The sequence below is a fragment of the Perissodus microlepis genome, chromosome 15 (genome assembly GCF_051167445.1).
Source record: "Perissodus microlepis isolate ML-2025 ecotype Zambia chromosome 15, ASM5116744v1, whole genome shotgun sequence".
NCBI classification, from domain to species: Eukaryota; Metazoa; Chordata; class Actinopteri; order Cichliformes; family Cichlidae; genus Perissodus; species Perissodus microlepis.
In genome coordinates, this window is record NC_140475.1 from 12150957 (window position 1) to 12170263 (window position 19307).

The 19307-nt window shown below is 39.6% G+C and overlaps 3 protein-coding genes and 1 long non-coding RNA gene across 6 annotated transcripts in view; 1 reads left to right on the forward strand and 3 right to left on the reverse strand.

Moving 5' to 3' along the window:
• LOC146371816 (uncharacterized) overlaps positions 1-1499 on the reverse strand; it is a 31308-nt gene extending 29809 nt beyond the window's left edge. The window contains exons 1-4 of the mRNA XM_084953366.1: positions 983-1499; positions 652-892; positions 412-494; positions 185-311 (exon numbers count right to left, since the gene is read on the reverse strand). Coding sequence (XP_084809492.1) covers positions 185-311; positions 412-494; positions 652-892; positions 983-1167 — 636 coding nt within the window. The 5' untranslated portion in view covers positions 1168-1499. The remainder of the gene's footprint in view (positions 1-184; positions 312-411; positions 495-651; positions 893-982) is intronic.
• Positions 1500-4889: 3390 nt separating this feature from the next.
• Positions 4890-6981, reverse strand: LOC146371818 (uncharacterized). 2 transcript variants are annotated; one of them, XR_014802817.1, is made up of 5 exons: positions 6884-6981; positions 6666-6723; positions 5530-5624; positions 5358-5423; positions 4890-5191 (listed from the first exon to the last, which is right to left on the reverse strand). It is a non-coding gene; the product is annotated as an uncharacterized LOC146371818 (long non-coding RNA). The 2 variants fall into 2 exon arrangements; XR_014802816.1 differs by lacking the exon at positions 4890-5191 and having other exon boundaries at positions 5198-5423.
• Positions 6982-7791: 810 nt separating this feature from the next.
• Positions 7792-9796, forward strand: dynlt1b (dynein light chain Tctex-type 1b). Its single transcript, XM_084953550.1, has 5 exons — positions 7792-7879; positions 8026-8067; positions 8403-8526; positions 8869-8946; positions 9605-9796. The coding sequence occupies exons 1-5, from the start codon at positions 7856-7858 to the stop codon at positions 9673-9675; spliced, it is 339 nt and encodes a 112-aa protein (XP_084809676.1). The 5' UTR covers positions 7792-7855; the 3' UTR covers positions 9676-9796.
• On the reverse strand, positions 9790-17982 carry tmem181 (transmembrane protein 181). 2 transcript variants are annotated; one of them, XM_084953548.1, is made up of 17 exons: positions 17549-17982; positions 16304-16407; positions 16109-16176; positions 15122-15212; positions 14888-15009; positions 14636-14752; positions 14433-14513; positions 14207-14306; positions 12744-12874; positions 12560-12651; positions 12405-12462; positions 12046-12148; positions 11904-11955; positions 11738-11820; positions 11361-11450; positions 11202-11268; positions 9790-11098 (listed from the first exon to the last, which is right to left on the reverse strand). In XM_084953548.1, the coding sequence occupies exons 1-17, from the start codon at positions 17680-17682 to the stop codon at positions 11014-11016; spliced, it is 1578 nt and encodes a 525-aa protein (XP_084809674.1). In that variant the 5' UTR covers positions 17683-17982; the 3' UTR covers positions 9790-11013. The 2 variants fall into 2 exon arrangements, with proteins under 2 accessions (XP_084809674.1, XP_084809675.1); XM_084953549.1 differs by lacking the exon at positions 17549-17982 and adding an exon at positions 16689-16816.
• Positions 17983-19307: the final 1325 nt, after the last annotated feature.

The following is a 19307-nucleotide window of genomic DNA, read 5'->3' on the forward strand; positions in this document are numbered from 1 at the left end:
AGGCACTAAAACTAGAGCAGTTGCCCCCTGCAGGCTGTTAGAAAGAATGCAAGGTTTGAAGTATTTCTGCACAGGCTTCCCTCTTCCAGATGTGGACACGCGGTCCATCTTTTATACCATCTAAAATAATCAGATAGCTCAAGCACCATATCATGTAAATTTTAAAAATAAATTCAATTCCAACCTTTAAGTTGAGCATTTTGCCGAGCAGAGTGTTCAGCTCCTCAGAGTACCGGTACAGGATCCTTCTGAATTTGCCCTCTCTGATCTTTCCTGCCAGCTCTTTTTGGTTGTAAGCAGTAAAAGGAGGCCTGGAGAGGAAAAAGAAAAATGCAGGAAAAACTGCACGATCTGCTGCCTAACAGTTTGCAGTGGGAAAATCAGCTAAAGCGGAACAGCTGGACAACTTACGATAAGGCACAGAGTTCGTAGAGCAGACATCCCAGAGACCAAATATCGGACTTCTCGTTGTATGACATCCGGTTTATTTGTTCCTGACAGAAAAAAAAGAGATTATTATATTTGTCCCCATTCTTTTTATCATGAAGTAAAACAAAGATTAACAAACAAGAATAAAATCAAAAGTTCAGGCAAGGAAAGTTGTAAGCTCAGATTAAACGCTTCAAACTCCAGCAGCATGAAGCCACTCACTGGAGACATGTAGTACAGCGTCCCGACAAACGTCTTTGCAAAGCTGGTGTCATGGTTCAGAATCCTCGCCAGGCCAAAGTCGCCCAGTTTGACATTCTGCTTGATGTCGAGGAAGACGTTGGCTGGTTTCAGGTCCCGATGAAGGACTCTGGCCCTGCCGTCACTCCACCTGTGACACTCCTTCAGGGCCAACGTGAGCTGGGCCATGACTCGCAGGATGAACTGCTCCTCCAAATAGCGCCTGTCAAGGTAAAAAACACATGCATACACCGATGAAGGGAAAGGACACACCAGCATGCAACCGTCAGTATCATTTAGCATTCAACCCCACCTCTCCATGATGCAGCGGCTGATGAGACTGGACAGGTCGCCGCCTTCGCAGTACTCCATGACAATGTACAGAGTGGTGGTTGTCCGGTCTATGATGTGGTCGTAGTACCTCACTATGTTTGGGTGCTTGAGCTCCCTCAGCAGGTTCACCTCTGACACCAGCAGCTGCTTCTCACGCTCCGCCATGGTGCCATAATTCAGCTCCTTCCACACCAGGATCTACGATACAAACCGGCTTTGAATTAACCAGAATTACAGAGGTAAAATTCAAAGAATCGTGGTTATCTGAATCAGAGATCAGAGAATGTCTTTCCATTAAGACCAGTGTCGTAAGAAGACAGAAGACAAGTGGAAGCTATGGAAAAGTAAAGCTAACTCGGGCAACTTGTCTTTATTCTAGAACATGGTAATGTGGGGGGGCTGGTTGACCTTTTGACCTTTACCTTTTCATTAATATCTTTAAAACAGGCAGCACAAACGAAAATTTTAGCAGCACAAACCAGCACAAACGTAGCACAGTTGATTGACACCAATTTTGTTTGATTTGGGTAATGTGGGGGGGCTGGTTGACCTCTGATGACCTCTAGAAATTTTTATTAATATCTTTAAAATGATAGTAGCACAAACGAAAATTTTAGCAGCACAAACCAGCACAAACATAGCACAACTGATTGACACCAATTTTGTTTGATTCCATTAATATGGGGGGGCTGGTTGACCTTTACATTTTCATTAATATCTTTAAAACAGAAGCAGCACAAACGAAAATTTTAACAGCATTTATATATATATATATACATATATATATACACACACACATATATACACACACACACATATATATATATATATATATATATATATATACACATATACATATATATATACATATACATATATATACATATTAATCATGCAAAGAAGGGAACAGCTCGATAAGATATCCATAACAAAGGATCGAGTAACTTTTTTTTAAGGTTATGTGGAATCATTGGAAAACCTAAATGAGGTCTGAAGCAGTCTGAAAGATCAAATTAAAAACATGCATCTGTGTAAATGTTTGCCATCTCTGAAGTTGGGGGAGAATCATCTTCGAGGACACAACAAGGTCGCCGACTGTTAGTGCCCAAGACTGCATATGTTAAAAGCTGGTAGTCGTCTTATTGTCACTGGTCATTTGATTTGACCAGCAGCACCTCCTGAAGAGTCGCCATCTGAGAGCGGCAACACGAGCGACCTCTCACTCTGCTCTCACTCGCATATGTCCTACAGACAGTCTGCTCTGACCGACTGGCCCTGACGGAGAAGAGGGAGGGGGGAAAAAAGGTGGTAGTGGCAACTCAAATTGCTATCCACATGTTTTTGTTTGTTTGTTTTTTACATAAACAAATAATAATAATAATTGTGGTACTGCACGAGGAAGGAATTATATCATATATATAAGGAAGGTCCTCATATCACATGTGTGAGGACAGGGAGACAGTGATCAGGGTAAGAGTGACAGATGGGTTCAAGGTGGGGGTGGGATTACATCAGGGATCGGCTCTGAGCCCCTTCTTCTTGTTTGCTGTGGTGACGGACAGGTTGGCAGATGAGGTCGGGTAGCAGTGTCCGTGGACAATGATGTTTGCAGATGACATTGTGATCTATAGTAAAAGTAGGGAGCAGGTGGAGAAGATCCTGGAGAGGTGGAGGTATGCTTTGGAGAGAAGAGGAATAACGTAGTAGGTAGAAGTAGAAGCAAGACAGAATACATGTCTGTGAATGAGCGGGAGACAGGTGGAAAGGTGAAGCTGCAAGAAGTAGAAGCACAAGAAGGTGGATGGTTTAAATATCTGGGCTTAGGTATGCAAAACCCAGGAGAGTCCTATTCACGGTGTAAAGAGCATTGTCTTTAATCAATGCAGGAAAAAATAAGAGCAAATCATTAGCAGACAAGAAAGACGTTTTTTCAAGCTGACGGAATCATAACTGGACAATGTTTTTTACTTCAGCATTAAAGCTGAGTGTCAAAAATCACTCCGAGGTTTCGAGAGAACTGCTTGACATTTTTGGTCACTGAGCTATCCTTTCTGTGGACAAGAGTCAGATTTATAGTCACTGAATTTTAGAAACTTATGAGATACTCAGCATTTGATATCACTTATAGGAATTTTTTTATTATTTGTTTTTTGGAAAATGTGTTTGTGGCATGATGTGTTTTTTGTATTTATTTATTTCTTTTTAGATATTTTAGTCTACTTCACTTTGTCAAACAGGTTGTATTTATGTGATTTCTTGATTCAGCAGGTCTGCCAGTAATCAGGACTGGGTGTAGCAAGTGAAACTGAATTCAGGTTTCTTTTTTTTGACTTTTTATTTGTTTAGGAACATTTATTTTTTATGCTTCTTCAGTCTGTTCTCCGCGGCCGAGGTGGACGCCGTCTCCGCGGGTTTGTGGAGAGGAACATCAGAATCGGCTGATCTCCTTTGGAGTCGCGACTGTGCCTTCCTCTGCTCCTCAGCAACCGCCTTGCTCAGCAGGCTGCTCTGGAGAATAGATTCTACAGAAGGTCTCAAATAGTCCTGCCAAGAGAAGGGGCCCATAAATGAAACATAAATAGTGTCCTTGGACAAGATCCTGAACATTGTCTAACAGTGCGCATGCGCCAACCAGCGTGCAGCCTGTTACAGTCGCTCCTGCTTTTTCTCTTAGTTTAGCTCTTTTTTTCTTACGTATTCTTTTTTTTTCTGACTTGTATTTTCATCCGTTTATTATCTTTTACTCAATCATGTGGATTGAGAGAGTTTTTGTTCTTCTGGTGGCCGTGGAACTGTTACTTTTATCAAGGAACGGGACCGCGGCACATCTCCTACACTCACGGACTGTTTACTCCAGAGATCAGCTGATCGCCCTGATGCCGGCCGGCCGGCTCGCTGGCCAGGCCCGCAGAAGTACCAGCTGAAATTTGGAGGAAAACACATCGGGGATGCAGAGGTCAAGGACAGAAGAGAAGAAAGAAGGAGACGGTGAGACAGCGGAGGCTCGAAGCGAGGAGGAGGTATAAACAGTGTCTGCCGTCTATCGTGATGGGAAATGTGCGATCGTTAGCGAATAAAATCGACGAGCTCTCAGCACTGGTACGGAGTAAGAGGGAATACCCAGAGTGTAGCCTGATGTGTTTCACCGAATCATGGATGCACCAGGACATTCCCGATGAGAATGCTTCCGTGGAAGGCTTCCACACTGTTCGGGCGGACAGGGACAGCATCGCTAGCGGTAAGCGGAAAGGAGGTGGGCTTGCTGTTTTAGTTAACAACCGGTGGTGTAACCCTGCCAACATAACAATCAAAGAAAGGATTTGTTGCCCGGACATTGAACTGTGTGCTGTTGGACTCAGGCCGTATTATTTACCCAGGAAATTCTCTCGCGTCATCTTGGTGGCTGTTTATGTTCCTCCCTCTGCTAACCCCACAGCTGCATGTGACACTATCCACTCTGCCATAGCCCGGTTACAGACTCAGCACCCGAGTGCCTTTATTGTGATCTCGGGTGACTTCAACCATGTATCACTGGACAATACACTAACAACATTCAGACAATATGTGGACTGTCCCACCAGGGGAGAAAAAATTCTAGACCTACTGTATGCTAATGTCAAGGATGCATACAGCTCCTCCTCCCTCCCCCCACTTGGTAGGTCAGATCATAACCTGATTCACCTCACCCCCCACTATGTGCCAATTGTGAGGAGGGAACCTGTGACCACCAGGACTGTTAGGAGGTGGTCAGAGGAGGCCTTAGCGGAACTACAGGGCTGTTTCGAGGTGGTAAAATAAAATAATTTGCATTTACTGAGTGAGTATCACTGTTCAAAAATTGAAGAAAGAAAAACTAATTTGCCTTTTTTTTTTTAAATTAAAACCACTTTATAGAACATCACATCAGTTACAACGTAGAATCCATGTCACTGGAGCATTTTGATTCAATAAACAGTAAAAAGGTGAGCTGTGAAGACCAAGGACAAGTGCAGTTCACAGGTTTTCTATCTAAGGAATCCCAGAAGATTGCATGGTGTCATTGCCCAGCAGTTGTTCGCAGGACATATGGACTCAACCTCAATAATCCCTCACACTGAGCAGCATGAAGTGACAGTGCAGAGGAAAAACTCCCCTTTAACAAGAAGAAACCTCCAGCAGAACCAGAACCCGGTTCAGTACCAGCAGCCATCTGGGTTTGGAGGAGAGAGACAGAGACACAGAACTACCAAAAGTATATTTTTTTTATGTGATTGACTGTTGTTGTAATTCAAGCCCTGAGTGTAGAGCAGGTAAGATATAAAGTTGCATCCTAAATTCCATGCTCATGCAGAGTGTTTAGTTTATGACTTTTTCACCTGGTCATTTCTTGATGAACGGATGGTCTTTCAGGGTTGACCAAGCTGGTACCTTGACTCTGTTCTCTGCAAGATGTTGCAACAAACAAAATCATATGGAGACAATATTGGACACCAAATATATAACAATTTAGTTAAATGTAGCATTAACTCATAAGTCTTGGTAAAGTACCTTGTATTCTGATTCATCACAGCAGCAGTTCAGTTGGATGATGTCAGCAACTGCAGCAAGTGTCTTGCTGACTGAATAATTTCATCTTGCATAATCTGAAACAAACACAAAGACAGAAACAATTTATAAATTAACTTTCGATAAAATCTAAGGATTAATCATTTATTAGATACCAATATGAATATGTCTACCATAAAACTTGTGTGGAGCGAAGTTACATTCAATCAAAATGGTCTGGCATGCTACAACTTTATAGTTGTTAAATTCTGGGTACAAGTATACATACCCATCTTGTACATGTTTTTTTAATAATATTATTATTATTATTATTATTATTATTATTATTATTATTATTATTATTATTATTATTATTATTATCCTACCCAATTACATGTTTCTTTTAATCAGAGTATGCTGTTTTAATGACTTTACAATATCATTTACATTGTGTTCCTTACATTTTCCCTAATTGTATGTTATATTAATCCTATTTTTCCGTTTTAATATTTCTAATGTTTGCCTTGTTTTCTTCACTGTCTGGTCTGCCTCTGTCTTGCCTGTATGGATGCATTTACACCTAAATGTCCCCAACAAAGGATGTTTTAATTCACCACTATTCCAGTGAAACACGAGTCTCCCATCTTCCTGCTACCGGTCTGGAGTTTTTGTTCACCAAAGCACACACCAACTTCATACTGACGGACAGATCACTGCCCTTTTGCCGCCTTGTCTGACCGTGTTTTGTGGCTTTGGTTCACTTCACCTCACTCTTCCCCTTTCTTGTCATTAAATCAGGCCGTTCTGCAACCATGGCAGCCATTCACTCTATGGCTTTATTCATGGTGTATTTTACCCCTTCACCAAAGGCCGTTCTCGTTTCCAACATTATATTTGCAGTGTTCGTCTATCTATCAATATCTGCGGAGTATTTTTTTTTAACGAGTATCCTATTTTCTAAAGCACAGCATGTAAAGGGTAGCTCGGTTAGCAGGATGCTAGCATGTAGCGCTTAGTGAGACACGCCTCAGACGAGTTGAGCAAAGACCCCGTCTGTGTACTTTATACGTGAGCAATGGATTTAAATAAAATTAACGTTTCAAAAGACTAACTTGAAGATAAAAAAACAATATACTTACCGGAGAATCGCCAGGGTTTGCCGCTTCCATCTTGCTGCTCCTAAATTCAAAACTGCCTCTGCAGACAGGCAGGGGAGGCGTGGAAATTGTCTTTGAGTTAGACAAACGTTTTCCTTAGTTCGAGTAGATGATAAAATAAAATAAAAATAAATGGGATTTTAAGTAGGACTAGGCGTTCTGTAATGATCTCTATTTAGGAGAAAAACTTAATCACTCACCTTTAAACAGCTCTCTTTTAGGAGACACACTGCTGGCTAACGGTGTCATGTGATCAAACAGCGTAATTTAATTGGCTGAGAGCCGCTGGACTCGATCTAGTGCTGATTGCTCTGGCTTGGGTCATTCAAGTTCACCACTTTTGCAGTTGAATTTTTGCAGGTGAATTTTTTGCAGGCGAATTTTTGCAGGTGAATTTTTGCAGGTGAATTTTTTGCAGGGAAATTTGGAGGATAAAAATTCAGTGTTATAAATTCAATGTCTAAAAATACTTGAATTCTGATGACACTATATTTCTTCCATAAACAAGTGCTCCATTCTTCTGTGTACACCTCTGCATACTCTATATTTGCAGGCAAACTATAGAAAAACAAGTTTGCAAAAGCAGTTTATGTAAAGTTAACACAATAATCAGTCATTTTACTGACCTGTCACTTAACCTCATTAGTTGTAAAATGTTCCTCCAGATATTCCTCTTTAGTACCACTTGCTTTTTCAGCCTTTCCTTGCCCTTGTTCCAATGTTTTTGAGACTTGTTGCTGCCTTTAAAATCAAAAGGACGTGTTTCCAACTTTTCTTCCTTATACTGTTGCATAACCGGTTTATTTTCCCATTATATCGTGCCACAAGGAAAATGTATTCGTGGGTACGATTACCGCTGAACGGTATGAAAAGGTTTTAGAGTAACACATGCTCCCATCCAGAAATGGACTTGAAGCATCATGAAAATTAATAATAATAATAATAATAATAATAATAATAATGTCATTTTTCGTCATTTTTATAAAATAATGTTTGGTTTTTTCTTTCTTTTTTTGTTTCTTTGATATTATTTCTGTAAATACTTGTTTTTTCCGATGAATTAACGCCTGTTGATAACTCCTTGTACAATTTTCTCTCTTCTCGATACGCATTTATTGTGAAGGAAACCTACCGGAAGTGATATATCTAGGTTGCTCCGGGAGGCCGAAGCCATGGACTATCAGATAGAAGAAGAGGTGGGTTTGTTCATCGAAACTAGTTGTTGTTGCACGTTTTTCCTGTCACATACATTGAATTCGCGTGCAGACTACGTTTCCCTGAAAGTGTGGTTAGAAGGCTGTGTCGCCTTGCTAGCTTTAACGGCGCTTTTTTCATTCAACAGGCCGGGTTCGTCGTTGAAGACGTGAGCACAATCATAAAAGAGGTAAAAAAAAAAAAAAAGTTGTTGTTTTTTTTAAAAACAACCCTTGGCAGTGTTGGTATTTTTTAGTTTCACCCCCAAAAAGCTCGAGTTTAGGTTCTGTCGGGCCTTGGCTTTCAAATTTGTGTGTAGGAATGACCGGTTGCTAAGGACACGGTAGCGGTTGCTAGGCACTAATTTGCCCTACCATATTCACTCCTTGAGGAAAACTTTTATTAAAAGTCTTAATTTTATTACCTTTTTAAAATAATAATAGCTGTATAAGACTTATTGTAAGCTGTTTGATTACTGTGTTGATTACTTTGTTTTTTTTAATGATTAAAAAAATGTCTGTATAGTCGGTGGAAGCAACCATAGGAGGAAATGCCTACCAGCACAACCGAGTGAACCAGTGGACCACCAGTATAGTGGAGCAGTGCCTCAGTCAGCTCAGCAAGCTGGGAAAGCCTTTCAAATATATTTGTATGTGGACTCCTACCCGTGAAATAACCACCTTGTGTCTCTTGTGGTTTTCAGTGGACGTTAAAAAACAATATATATGTTTTTACTGGATTTCTAATTCTGTTTTATCTGGATTTTTTTAAACACATTTGACTTTATTGTATGCATTTTATTTTTATTTCAAATTAGTATTATTTCATGCTGAATTTTATTTTATGGACTTATTTTATACTTCTAAGTGCTATAAAATAACGTGCAATTTATGTTTCTCTGCTACAACAAAGGAATTTCCCAATGTTTGGCATTAGAAAAACCACAAAAGTATATATTTTTTTATCTTATTATCTTCTCTTGTTCTGTTAGTAACCTGTGTCATCATGCAGAAAAATGGAGCAGGTATGCAAACAGCCAGCACATGCTTCTGGGACAACTCTACCGATGGTAAAGACAAAAACACTTGTGTATTTCTCATGTAGAATGTGTTCTTTTTTTAAGTTATTGGTTTATCAATGAAAGGATTTGCGTCCCAGACTGTGCGTGTGACTGTTTAGATTGTATTTCAGTACAACCTCAGATGAACAGCAATACAGTGATTTAATAAAAACTAAGCGCAAGTGCAACAGGAGAATGTAAAATACTAAGTACATATTTGCTGCATACATTTATTTATGCTTTAAGAGAGTGTAATAGTATCAATAGTATAATAATCAAATACACTTCATTAACTGATCATCAGCAACTGCAATGATCAGCAAGTGTGATGCCCAAATCTCTGCCCAAGCAGGTTTGGGCAGTTTCGTTATTACAATGTTGAGGAGGACAAATTCCAGTAATACCATGGAGGCTGTTAATCATGTTTTGCACATGATTTGCTAATTAAAAGACAAATTCAGATCTAAATTAAGTTTGACTCCCCTGATTTAGAGGCTTAATCAGGGCTCAGAACAGTAAAGATGAATACAGAGGAACTGATCATCTTAATAACTGATTCATGATTTATATTTTTAGTTTTCTGTGAGAAAATTAACCCCTTATTTTGTTTGAATGTATAAATTTAACTCCGCTACTTACTGATATAATGTAATGTTATACCCAACAGGAAGCTGTACAGTGAGATGGGAGAACAAGTCTGTGTACTGCATTGTCAGTGTATTCGGGCTCGCCATCTGAACCTACATCACCAAACCCAGTGATTGTGTCCACATTTTTGAGAACTCTCGCTGTTTGTTTTGGGATTTTGATATGTTCATCTTGTGTGTTAAGAGAGATTTATTAAAACAGATATGCCTTATGCACATAGTTTTATTTACACAACATGACATGATACTGCTACATGTACAAGCTTTATCTTTTGAAGCAACAAATATTGCAGGTATTTTTTAAACACCAAAAACCACCCAGTTTAACCACCTTAAACTAACAAAAGCTACACTTGCACCGAAAGAATCAGACATGTACACTAATCTTGAAGCACTTACAATTCTTAAGATTGCAGTCCCATTTAGAAGAAAATTGGGTGATGTAGAGACAAGGCACCATCTTGGTTAAAATATATATTTACAGAGAAGAGAAATACATTTGTTTTGGCCGATTTGTCAACTTGACCTCTAGCTTTAGGCAACTGAAAAAAATGGCACAGTGTCCCACGTTGTAAGGAAATATGGGCAAAGCTGCTGAGGGAAAAAAGTTTGCTTCAAAACAATCCAACAACTACTGTACATGCTGGGACAAAGAAACATTTAACATGATAGGTCTGTAGTCCATTATACTGCTGTGAGAAAATACATGCAATGTGTCACAAAATACAGTGTCATCACTTTTTTGGCAAGATAAATAAAATTCTTGAAAAGTGCAATTACATATAGCTGCTTTGCCAAAAACAGAAATAGCGAGTGGTACCTGCGGTCGAGTTTAAGGCTCTCTGTATTCAGCGTCTTGAAGACAAACCAATGTCAGCAGACTCCCTGTTTACACGTCGTGTCAGGACAAGCGAGCCACACTGTATCTACTTTAAGAAGCTCATGTGCAGCATTACCTGTAAATGTCACTCAGCTCTGACCAGATAAGTGACTTCCCATTGTTCCCAGAGTGGAAAGAAATGGCATTAACACAAGAAAGACAACGGTTGTTTAATACAAGGCATTTTTTTTTAAAAAAAAAAAGGAAAAAGAAATTATGAAGAAATGATGATTTCACAGAAACATCCCTGGTTAATATGAGTCCTTTTTCCTGATAATTTTAATCATCAAGTTGAGAAAAAAGGCTGGCAATGGGTAGGTGAGGGTAGGGGGTTTATAGATTAAAACAAAGTGTTTGTTTCCCTTATTTTCAATTAAGAAAAAAAGTCTGAGTGGCTACATCATACCTCACCATCCAAAAGCAGTACATTCAGTAGACATGAACCATTTTAAAAATATAATTATGTACACTTTGGAGTACATAAATTCATGTGCATCCTTTTTGTACATGTGCACAAGAGTTTCCAACGTGGACACAGTCAGAGATACCTCAGTCACTGTCACTCTCATCCTGGTACTTGGCAGTTGCTTTGATCGCACGCCCGTTTTGTAAAGGCATGTCTTCATAATCACTCCTGAAAAAAAACAAGAAAAATATCAGGGGGTCTAGTATGCTTACACTGAGTTTACTCTGCACAATAAAAAAGGATTTGAAAGGCGAGTAGATAAAACACCTACCCGTATATCACTTCGTCGTCTGAGTCATTTAGCATGGAGAAAGCTGGATTATCCTTCAACTGGGAGTCTGGGAAATTCAACATAAAATTTGAATTTTAAAAAAAGCATGCTGGCAAAGCGTGCTGGTATAAATGAGCGACAAAGAAATTTCTAACTCACCATAAAGTGCATTTTTCGAAGGAGAATACACAAATGCTAATGTGTACAAGTAAAAGTTGAGCAGGCCATAGAAGGACAAAAATTCAGCTGGTATGTTTTGAATTAAGGAACAGTGATGATCAAATGGACTAGTACTTATATAGCGCTATTTGAACACTCATAGTACTTTCTTTACCACAAGCCTCATTCACACACACATCCAGCATGTTTTTCAAATCAGGGTTCAGTATCTAGCCAAAGGATCCTTCAACATGTAGACTAGAGGACGCAGGAATTGAACCACTGGCCTTAGAGGACAACCCACTCCACCTCATGAACCAATAAATATGCCAAGTTGTGATGCAAATGTGCACAAATGAATACAAGTCAAAGGATATAGTTCTGGTAATGGGTGGACAATTCAGCAACAAAGTTGTCTTGAAGAGCCTTAGCACCAAACCTCAGGTAGAGAATAGCCATGCTGCGGGAGAAAGAGAGGTTAATCAGAAACGCAGAAATAGTGAAAACGTTAAAAAAAAAAAGTTTGCTCTTTGTTGAACATACCTTATAATAAGAACCACAAATGTCAGCGCTGTCAGAAACTTAAGCCGGAGATCTGGTGATCGAGAAGAGACAGCTGGTTAACACTTTTACATTAAAAGTTGAAGTCGAATCGAACGCTGAGAGTTGTGGTGTGCTCTGATACCTGAGTAAGGCATGTTCTTAAGTTCAGAACAAGCTCTGACAATCAGGAATATCAAGTATAAGATGTAGATGGCAACGACAATCAGGAAGAAGACTTTCATACCCTTTAAAAAAATAACAAAGGGCTCAGTTAATAGTCATGTAGCTCAAAATAAATGAAAGTAGACCTGAAGCTATTTCTATGTAATATCTATCCATAAGCACATTAATCAAATTAAAATGAACAAAAATTTATAAACTTTAGTCTTTTAAATGACAAATTACAGATAAAACATTACACACTGGATAAGACATTTCTTCAGCTTTCACTTTATAAGAAGTGTTCACTGTTTAAAGAAGTGCTAACGGTAACAGTCTTACCTGAAAGTTCGCTATATCCACTTTGTACTGATAGGTGGGATCTTGGAGTTCATTAACCCTGAAAATTCAGATGGAGTAAAGCTTAGTCTGCTTGTTCGGTATGCATATAAATCACAAGTTCAATGAGCTGGGTTCTGTCTGGAGGTCGTGCTTACGTTTGCCATATGCCCAGAGTAACTGCTGACAGCCACAGAAGACCGACGATAACCAGCTTAGGCAGGTAGAAAGTCAGAAATTTCCTCTCACCCTGCAGAAGCAAAACACCAAGATAAAAGATTCATGTTGGTGTGCTAAAAATGGAAGGAAATCACTGAAGCTGGAGATTAATACTGTACCCACCTGGACTCTGATGCCGTGATAAACACAGAGCCAGAAGAGCAGCAGAGCACACAGGAACAGTGCCTGAAAGAAGGTGTCCAAGGTCCCTGGAAACCAGCTGTTCACCAGGAATGACAGAGGGAAGAAAGGATCTGAACGATGAAAACAAACAAACTGTTGAGTGTGTACACAGAGAGGTGTATGTTTTCTTATAGAAATTATTACCCAAATGTTCTTATTGGATGATTTATGTTTCTTCCCCAAAGCGATAACCACCCTGAACTCACACATGCACAGATAACACAGCCCCCCCACTTCCCACTTCCTCTATGGACCACCACTGTGCAATACCAATTCTATGTGCAATAACTCAACTGTATATACATAACTCTATTTATACCAATTCCATGTGCAATAACTCAACTGTATATACATAACACTATTTATTACATATTACTTACGGCTTGTATATTGTACATTTTTTATATATATATATATATATATATATATGTTTTTCCCTATGTTAATACTGTCCATATGTACATAGCGCTGCAGAACTGTACCCCCCCCCCAGCATGTTTACACTGAGTAGGAGATGCTCTGTATCTCATTGTACAACTGTATAGTGACAATAAAGGCATTCTATTCTATTCTATTCTATTCTGTAATGTGTCAGGTGACGTGTTCACCACGCTTCATATCACCTGTTTGTAAGGGTCAGCTCTCTACAAGTTTAAATACACATGCATAAATAAAAAAATATATATAAAAGGCAACTAGTCTCTACAACTCAGATATAATGTTTGTAAGTGGAAACGTATTTTAATTTAGTTATATCCATTTTCTCCCACTTATCCAGAGGGGGCACTTTACACCCTCTGTCCAGCCACTCCTACAGCTCTTCTTTCTTTAGCTCCTCTCAAATGACTTAGCTCCTGACCCTATCTCTAAGGAAGAGCCCAGACAATACTCTGAGAATTCTCATGTCCCTCACTTGTACTTGTACTTGAATACCCACAGCATGTGACCATACATAACCATACATGAGGGTAGGTAGAACGGTAGATCACACTCATCTCTACTGTCACCATAATATACTGCATCACGGCAGACTCATGCACCAATCCCCCTATCAATCTCCCACCACCCCTATCTAGCTGAGAGCCACAGCCTCAAGACTTGCAGGTCCTCATCCTCATCCCTGCTACAAACTGCCCCAGTGCAAGGTGGAGGTTGTCACACAATGAAGCCAACAGGACCAGCTCATCCACAAAAAAGTAGAGATAAGATGCAAGACCACTGAAATCGATACCCTCCTTCCCCTTGGGCACATCTAGAAATGCTGTCTGTCAAAATTATGAACAGAATAGAAGACAAAAGACAGCCCTGGGAAACTCCAGCTTTTGTTTGTTGAGTTGGTGCAATCGGCTCCAGGTGTGTAAGTGACAGGTAAAATGTGTCCTCAAGTGAGAAGAGAAACTTACCATTGTAGAGCAGCAACAAAGGGAGAAGAATAGACATCCACTTCTGCTCTATCCCCCAGTCTCTCATGGAAAATTTCCTCAGTGAGTGAGCAAACATACACTGGCACAAACAGGAAAAAGCACCATTAGTTATCCCATCTGGAAAAAGGTTTTGGTTTTAAGTGCTATAACAGGACAGAATGTGCAGATCAAACTGAATGGAAAAAAAAAATGATCATGTTCTTACGGTCACCATGAAGGTCAATACCACAAAGACAAACCGGAACCAAATTTCCACTTGTGAGAAGGTGGAATTATATGTTTTCCACTGAAGAGGGAAAAACAGGGGAGCAAGAGAGAGAGGAGTTCAAAAGCATGTGAGTTACTTGAGGCCTTGAGCAATTTAAAAAACAAACAAACAAAAAAAAACCTGGGATCTTTTTAACTTACCACAAACTTAACCTTGATGTCATATGTGATATTTTCAAGGCCTTTGAAGCTCACCATAACCTGGTACTGGGTGTAGTTCAGGTAGCCCAGATGCAGTACAATGATCTCATCGCAATTCTGTGAGGTGAGACAAAAAGAAAAAAGCAAAACAACACATGCTCAATAACCATCTGCACTACTTCTTAAATGTGCATCTAAAATTGTCTTCTCTGACACACACACTGCTGTGAGAGCAGGCTGACCGATACTTACAGCAGCCGCGCAGTGCAGCATCCGTGACTTAATACGCCCGTTGTTGATGTGCATCACGCTGGCATCCTGCATCACTCCCTTCAACTCAACATTGATCTCAAAGGGCTGCTTGAAATCTCTCACTGACAGCACAAATAACAGTAGTGTTACGTGGTGTTACGCATATTATACTAAAAGAGAAAGCTGTCTCCACCCCAACACAAAACTGTAAAAGCTCAATCTGTGGTCTCTTACTTTTGCTGTTTTCAGCCTGCATCACACACGTGAGCCACAGCTGCTGATTGTAGGTGGTCAGGGGAGAAGAAACTAGATGAAAGGGCCCAGTCTGAAAACACATAAAGAAAGGCACAACCTGTTTATACATTTATTATTATTATCAGCAAACTTCAATTATTAAAAAATTTCACAAAAGGGGACGCTCAAATGAGAACGCTTTTCTCAGACCAACATAAAACAAAATAGACTGCTCCAATCGATGACAATGTAATAAACAAACATAACAATAACATGCTTCGCTAAAGTATCCTTGGGCAAAATATTGAACCCCTAAAACCTTCTGATAAGTTGTGAACCTTCAACGACACGCTGTTAAAGACACAGTTGAACTATGAACATTAAGTTGATGTAATAAAATGTGCTTCTTATCAAGGTGCTGCACTGATATACATTTTTAAAGAGCTCTTCAAATAAAGATTATAATCTATACTAACAGAGTAAAGTGAATTCGAGATTGACCATCAGTTGGTTTGCATTAACCAGCCTTTATTATTATTAATTATCATTAATTAATCAGATTTCACTCTACAAAGCCTTAAGAAGATCATCTCTGCAGCAAGAAGAGAAATTATGAGTGGAGAGGATGAATCATTTCACTTTATAAGCCATTTAATCCTATCCCTTTACAATTCCAATTTAAGCGAATCACCAAGTTCTCCGTGACTGCATGAAATAGCACAATAAAAAGACACTAGGGAAAATATCTAAAACTAGATTTTTGCAGTCTATCTTTGGGACATTTAGGTTTCACCACAGCAAAACAATATCAATATTGTTAAGAAGCGTTGTGTAAAAGGAGTCTAATTCTCCAAGCAGTGACTCTCTTATCAACATTTTCCATCAAATTCAAAGTAATGGGCATTTCCTTGACTTTTCAACCACGGTCCTCAAATATTTTAGTGCAGAACTGCCGATGCATGTCCTTCTATCTAACAAATGCCTCACCTTAACAGAAACGTTTTTTGCAAGGAACTGGTCACCATTGTGCTCCTGCTCTGCAATAATCCTTGGACCTACAAAACAAAACACTTGTTAAATCAGTGCAACATCCCAGAAACCTAACCTAACCTCAAACAGGAAAAGATAGGCGATGGCTGGTTTATTTTAACGTCTACATTTGAATGATCACTGTCATCATACCTGTTATTCCTATGAAGACTGTGAGGCCGAAGCACATCAGGAAGACCACGAAGACTAGCACAAAATGTCTTTTAGATAGGGTGTACAGCCGCATGGGGGCCAATCTGTCACGGGGAGACAGTCACTGGGGTTATCACACACTAAGTAAGACATCCACACGAAGAAAGTAGCACGAACGAAACCTGGTGGTGAATATTTGCTTAGTGGTTTCGGTGTTAGCTCAGAGGCTGTTCAGAGACGGATATGTCAACAGTGATTAGCTCCCATGCTACTTCATGCTAGCAGTGGTTGATCCCAGCAGAGCCACACAGTGCCTCTAACGCTACTTTTCGTGCTTGTAAGTACTAGTGGAGTACTTCGAGGATCTCGACTGGACAAATCTTACCCGTACATGTCCATTTCTGTCGGTTAGCGACGTTGGTCAAGTGAAAACCCGTGAAAATTTCGCAGTGAATCCACATCCGCGTATCAACATCACTCCACGATAACTGGAATGCAACGTCATCGAATGGGAGGGGCGGAGTCTCGTGACGGCAGCAGACAGGGGAAAGGGGTCGTGAAAAGGAGGCTTCTGGGAGTGAAGGAGCATCCCATTGCCTCCTTTTTTTATCAGCTCACTAACGTTTAGTACCTTAACACTATACAAAGCGTTACATACACTAAATTAATTTAGTGTTGTACATTACATCGATATATTTAATCTATGGTAACAGAGCCTTATTTTATTCAGGCGTGTGATTAAATATCTTCAAAGTAACGGCTGATTGTAGTTTCGCGCAGGCGTAGTGGGAACACATCGCATGTCGAGCGTTGACTTCTAACAACCGGAGTGATAAAAATTATATCTCTCACGAATCATACAACCAACCATTTGCTTTTGTACAATTAAATATGGCTTTTAACCGACATTAAAAAACATCTAAAGAAATACATTTCTACAGGGTAGCACTTGTTGTCTTTGGTAGAAATCGTACCGCGTTTAAATTGTGGATTTAGCTAACATATGTGTTCTAAGTGTATGTCGGCAAAGGACTCAGCCTTTCCCGTTTTCCCCATTTATTTGAATTTCTCCTGCATTATGGTTTAGAAAACCACTGGTTCTGTATAAAAAAATTTTAAACGAAAAAAAGACGGATGGCTGGCGTCACGACAGAGATGTAAGATATTTCTGATTTAAAACGCAGACGTACACAATGAAAGTAAACCCACCATGCATGTGTGTATATTTAAGCTAGAGGCGCCTACCTATAAAAGCGGTCATCGCGATAAGGTGTCAGGTCCTCTTTGAGCTCATTGTAGGCCTCCCGTATTTTCCTACAGAAATACTTGAGCTCGCTGTACAGAGGGTTCTCCAGGCCGGACGAGTAGTCGGTGTCCATTATTATTATTATTATCACACCCGAAATGGCGATGAGGAAACAATCCGGGGGCCTCAGTAAAAGGCGCAGTCACCTGTCACGTATTGTTACGTGCGTAAATTAAAAGTGCAGCCCAAGCCGTTTTGTTTGTGTGGCTTCAAAAAAAAAGGGCTGTTAAAACAAGAAAAGAAGAGCGGGGGGCGGAAACGTAGAGAACAGTCACATGATCAGAGTTCAGCACCATGGACAGAGGCTGTTAACAGGAAGCTACATTGGTCAGTAAGAAGTGTCTGTGGAGCCGTCTTTTAGCTCTAACAACCCCCATAGACCACGGTTGCATAAAATAAATTAGTAAACAATTTATTGCGTCTTAGCGCAATCTGAGTCACACTGATTGACAGGAGGTGCGAGCAATCACAGAAAAATGGGTGGATTCAAATATATACATAATATAGGGGGTTTTTCCCCTTAACGTAAAGACAAAATAACTAATTTAATTTATTCTACAAACTGGCATTATACCAGCCAAACCATTTAGGCACATACACAGTTTAATAAACTCTAAAAACTGTAAAATGCAAAAAAGAAAAGAAAAAAAAAGAGTATTATATGACAAAAAAATGAGGTAAAAACTGCAAGTACAAATCTAAATACAACAAAACATTAGGTAAATTCTGAATTTTTATGCGCGCTTTCTCATAAATATTAATTACGGTAAATGAAATGTGCGATTAAACTCAAGGCTTTTTCTTCTATTTTAAAATCTTGATAAAGTCTTGATAAAGTTCTTTTTTGTCTGTGCTATAGGAAGCTGTGCTTTGGGAACGTCCACAGGTTTATACACATCTCAGTAGAAGAATCTCAGACTGTACATGTATTAAATTATGACGTTCTTTGTCTTTTCTCAGCAGTAAAAGTCATATTAATTGGTACTATCAGTGATGGCTGTACAGGTGTGTCGCACTCGCCACTTTCAAAGTGTCTGCTGTCTGAGATAACAGAACCACCTTGTGTATACTGGTTCAGCAGCTGCTTAGATCTGATTTCAACCATGTGGACGTTTGCCTCAGTATTCAATGTTGAGGTCTGGGGTCAGGTTCTGTTTCTCTCTCTCTCTCTCTGTCCAAGGATAATTATACTGCATTGTTTGGGAACACTGTCATACTAAAAAATCTGGTGGTACTTTTCCGTGTTCATAATTCCATCAAGTTTGACAAGATCTTCTACACCACTAACTGAAATGCACCCTCACACCATGACACCACCGTGTTTGATGGAAGGCTGTGGACACTCACTGTTGTACCTCTTTCGTGAACTCTTCTGCACATATTGATAATTTCAACAAAACCATTTGGATTCATCACTTCATAATACACAATGCCACTGATTAGCAGTCCAGTTCTTGTTTAATTTGGCACACTGCAGCCTTTTCTACATGTTTTAATTTCTTAAGTGTGGCTTCTTGATAGTCACCTTTTCATTGAGACCATTTCTAATGTGGATTCAGTGAACTGATGGATCAACTGAAGAGTCAGCTGCTAGCTCAGGTACTGGATTTTCTTTCCCATCTTGTAAGGACACGACTTTCAGATACCATTCATCTGCTGTAGAGTGTTTTTAGGCCACCCACTTCTTCAGCTTCCTTA

Bases quoted from the DNA above. Each gene is read 5' to 3' on its own strand.
- dynlt1b (XM_084953550.1), top strand. From the start codon at position 7,856: ATGGACTATCAGATAGAAGAAGAG. The intron at 8,527-8,868 runs GTATGTGGACTC...TTGTTCTGTTAG, and splicing joins AAAGCCTTTCAAATATATTT to TAACCTGTGTCATCATGCAG. The intron at 8,947-9,604 runs GTAAAGACAAAA...TATACCCAACAG, and splicing joins CTGGGACAACTCTACCGATG to GAAGCTGTACAGTGAGATGG.
- tmem181 (XM_084953548.1), bottom strand. From the start codon at position 17,682: ATGGACACCGACTACTCGTCCGGCCTGGAGAACCCTCTGTACAGCGAG. The intron at 16,408-17,548 runs GTAGGCGCCTCT...TCCCCGTGACAG, and splicing joins CGCGATGACCGCTTTTATAG to ATTGGCCCCCATGCGGCTGT. The intron at 12,149-12,404 runs GTAAGACTGTTA...ATTTTTTTAAAG, and splicing joins TGGATATAGCGAACTTTCAG to GGTATGAAAGTCTTCTTCCT.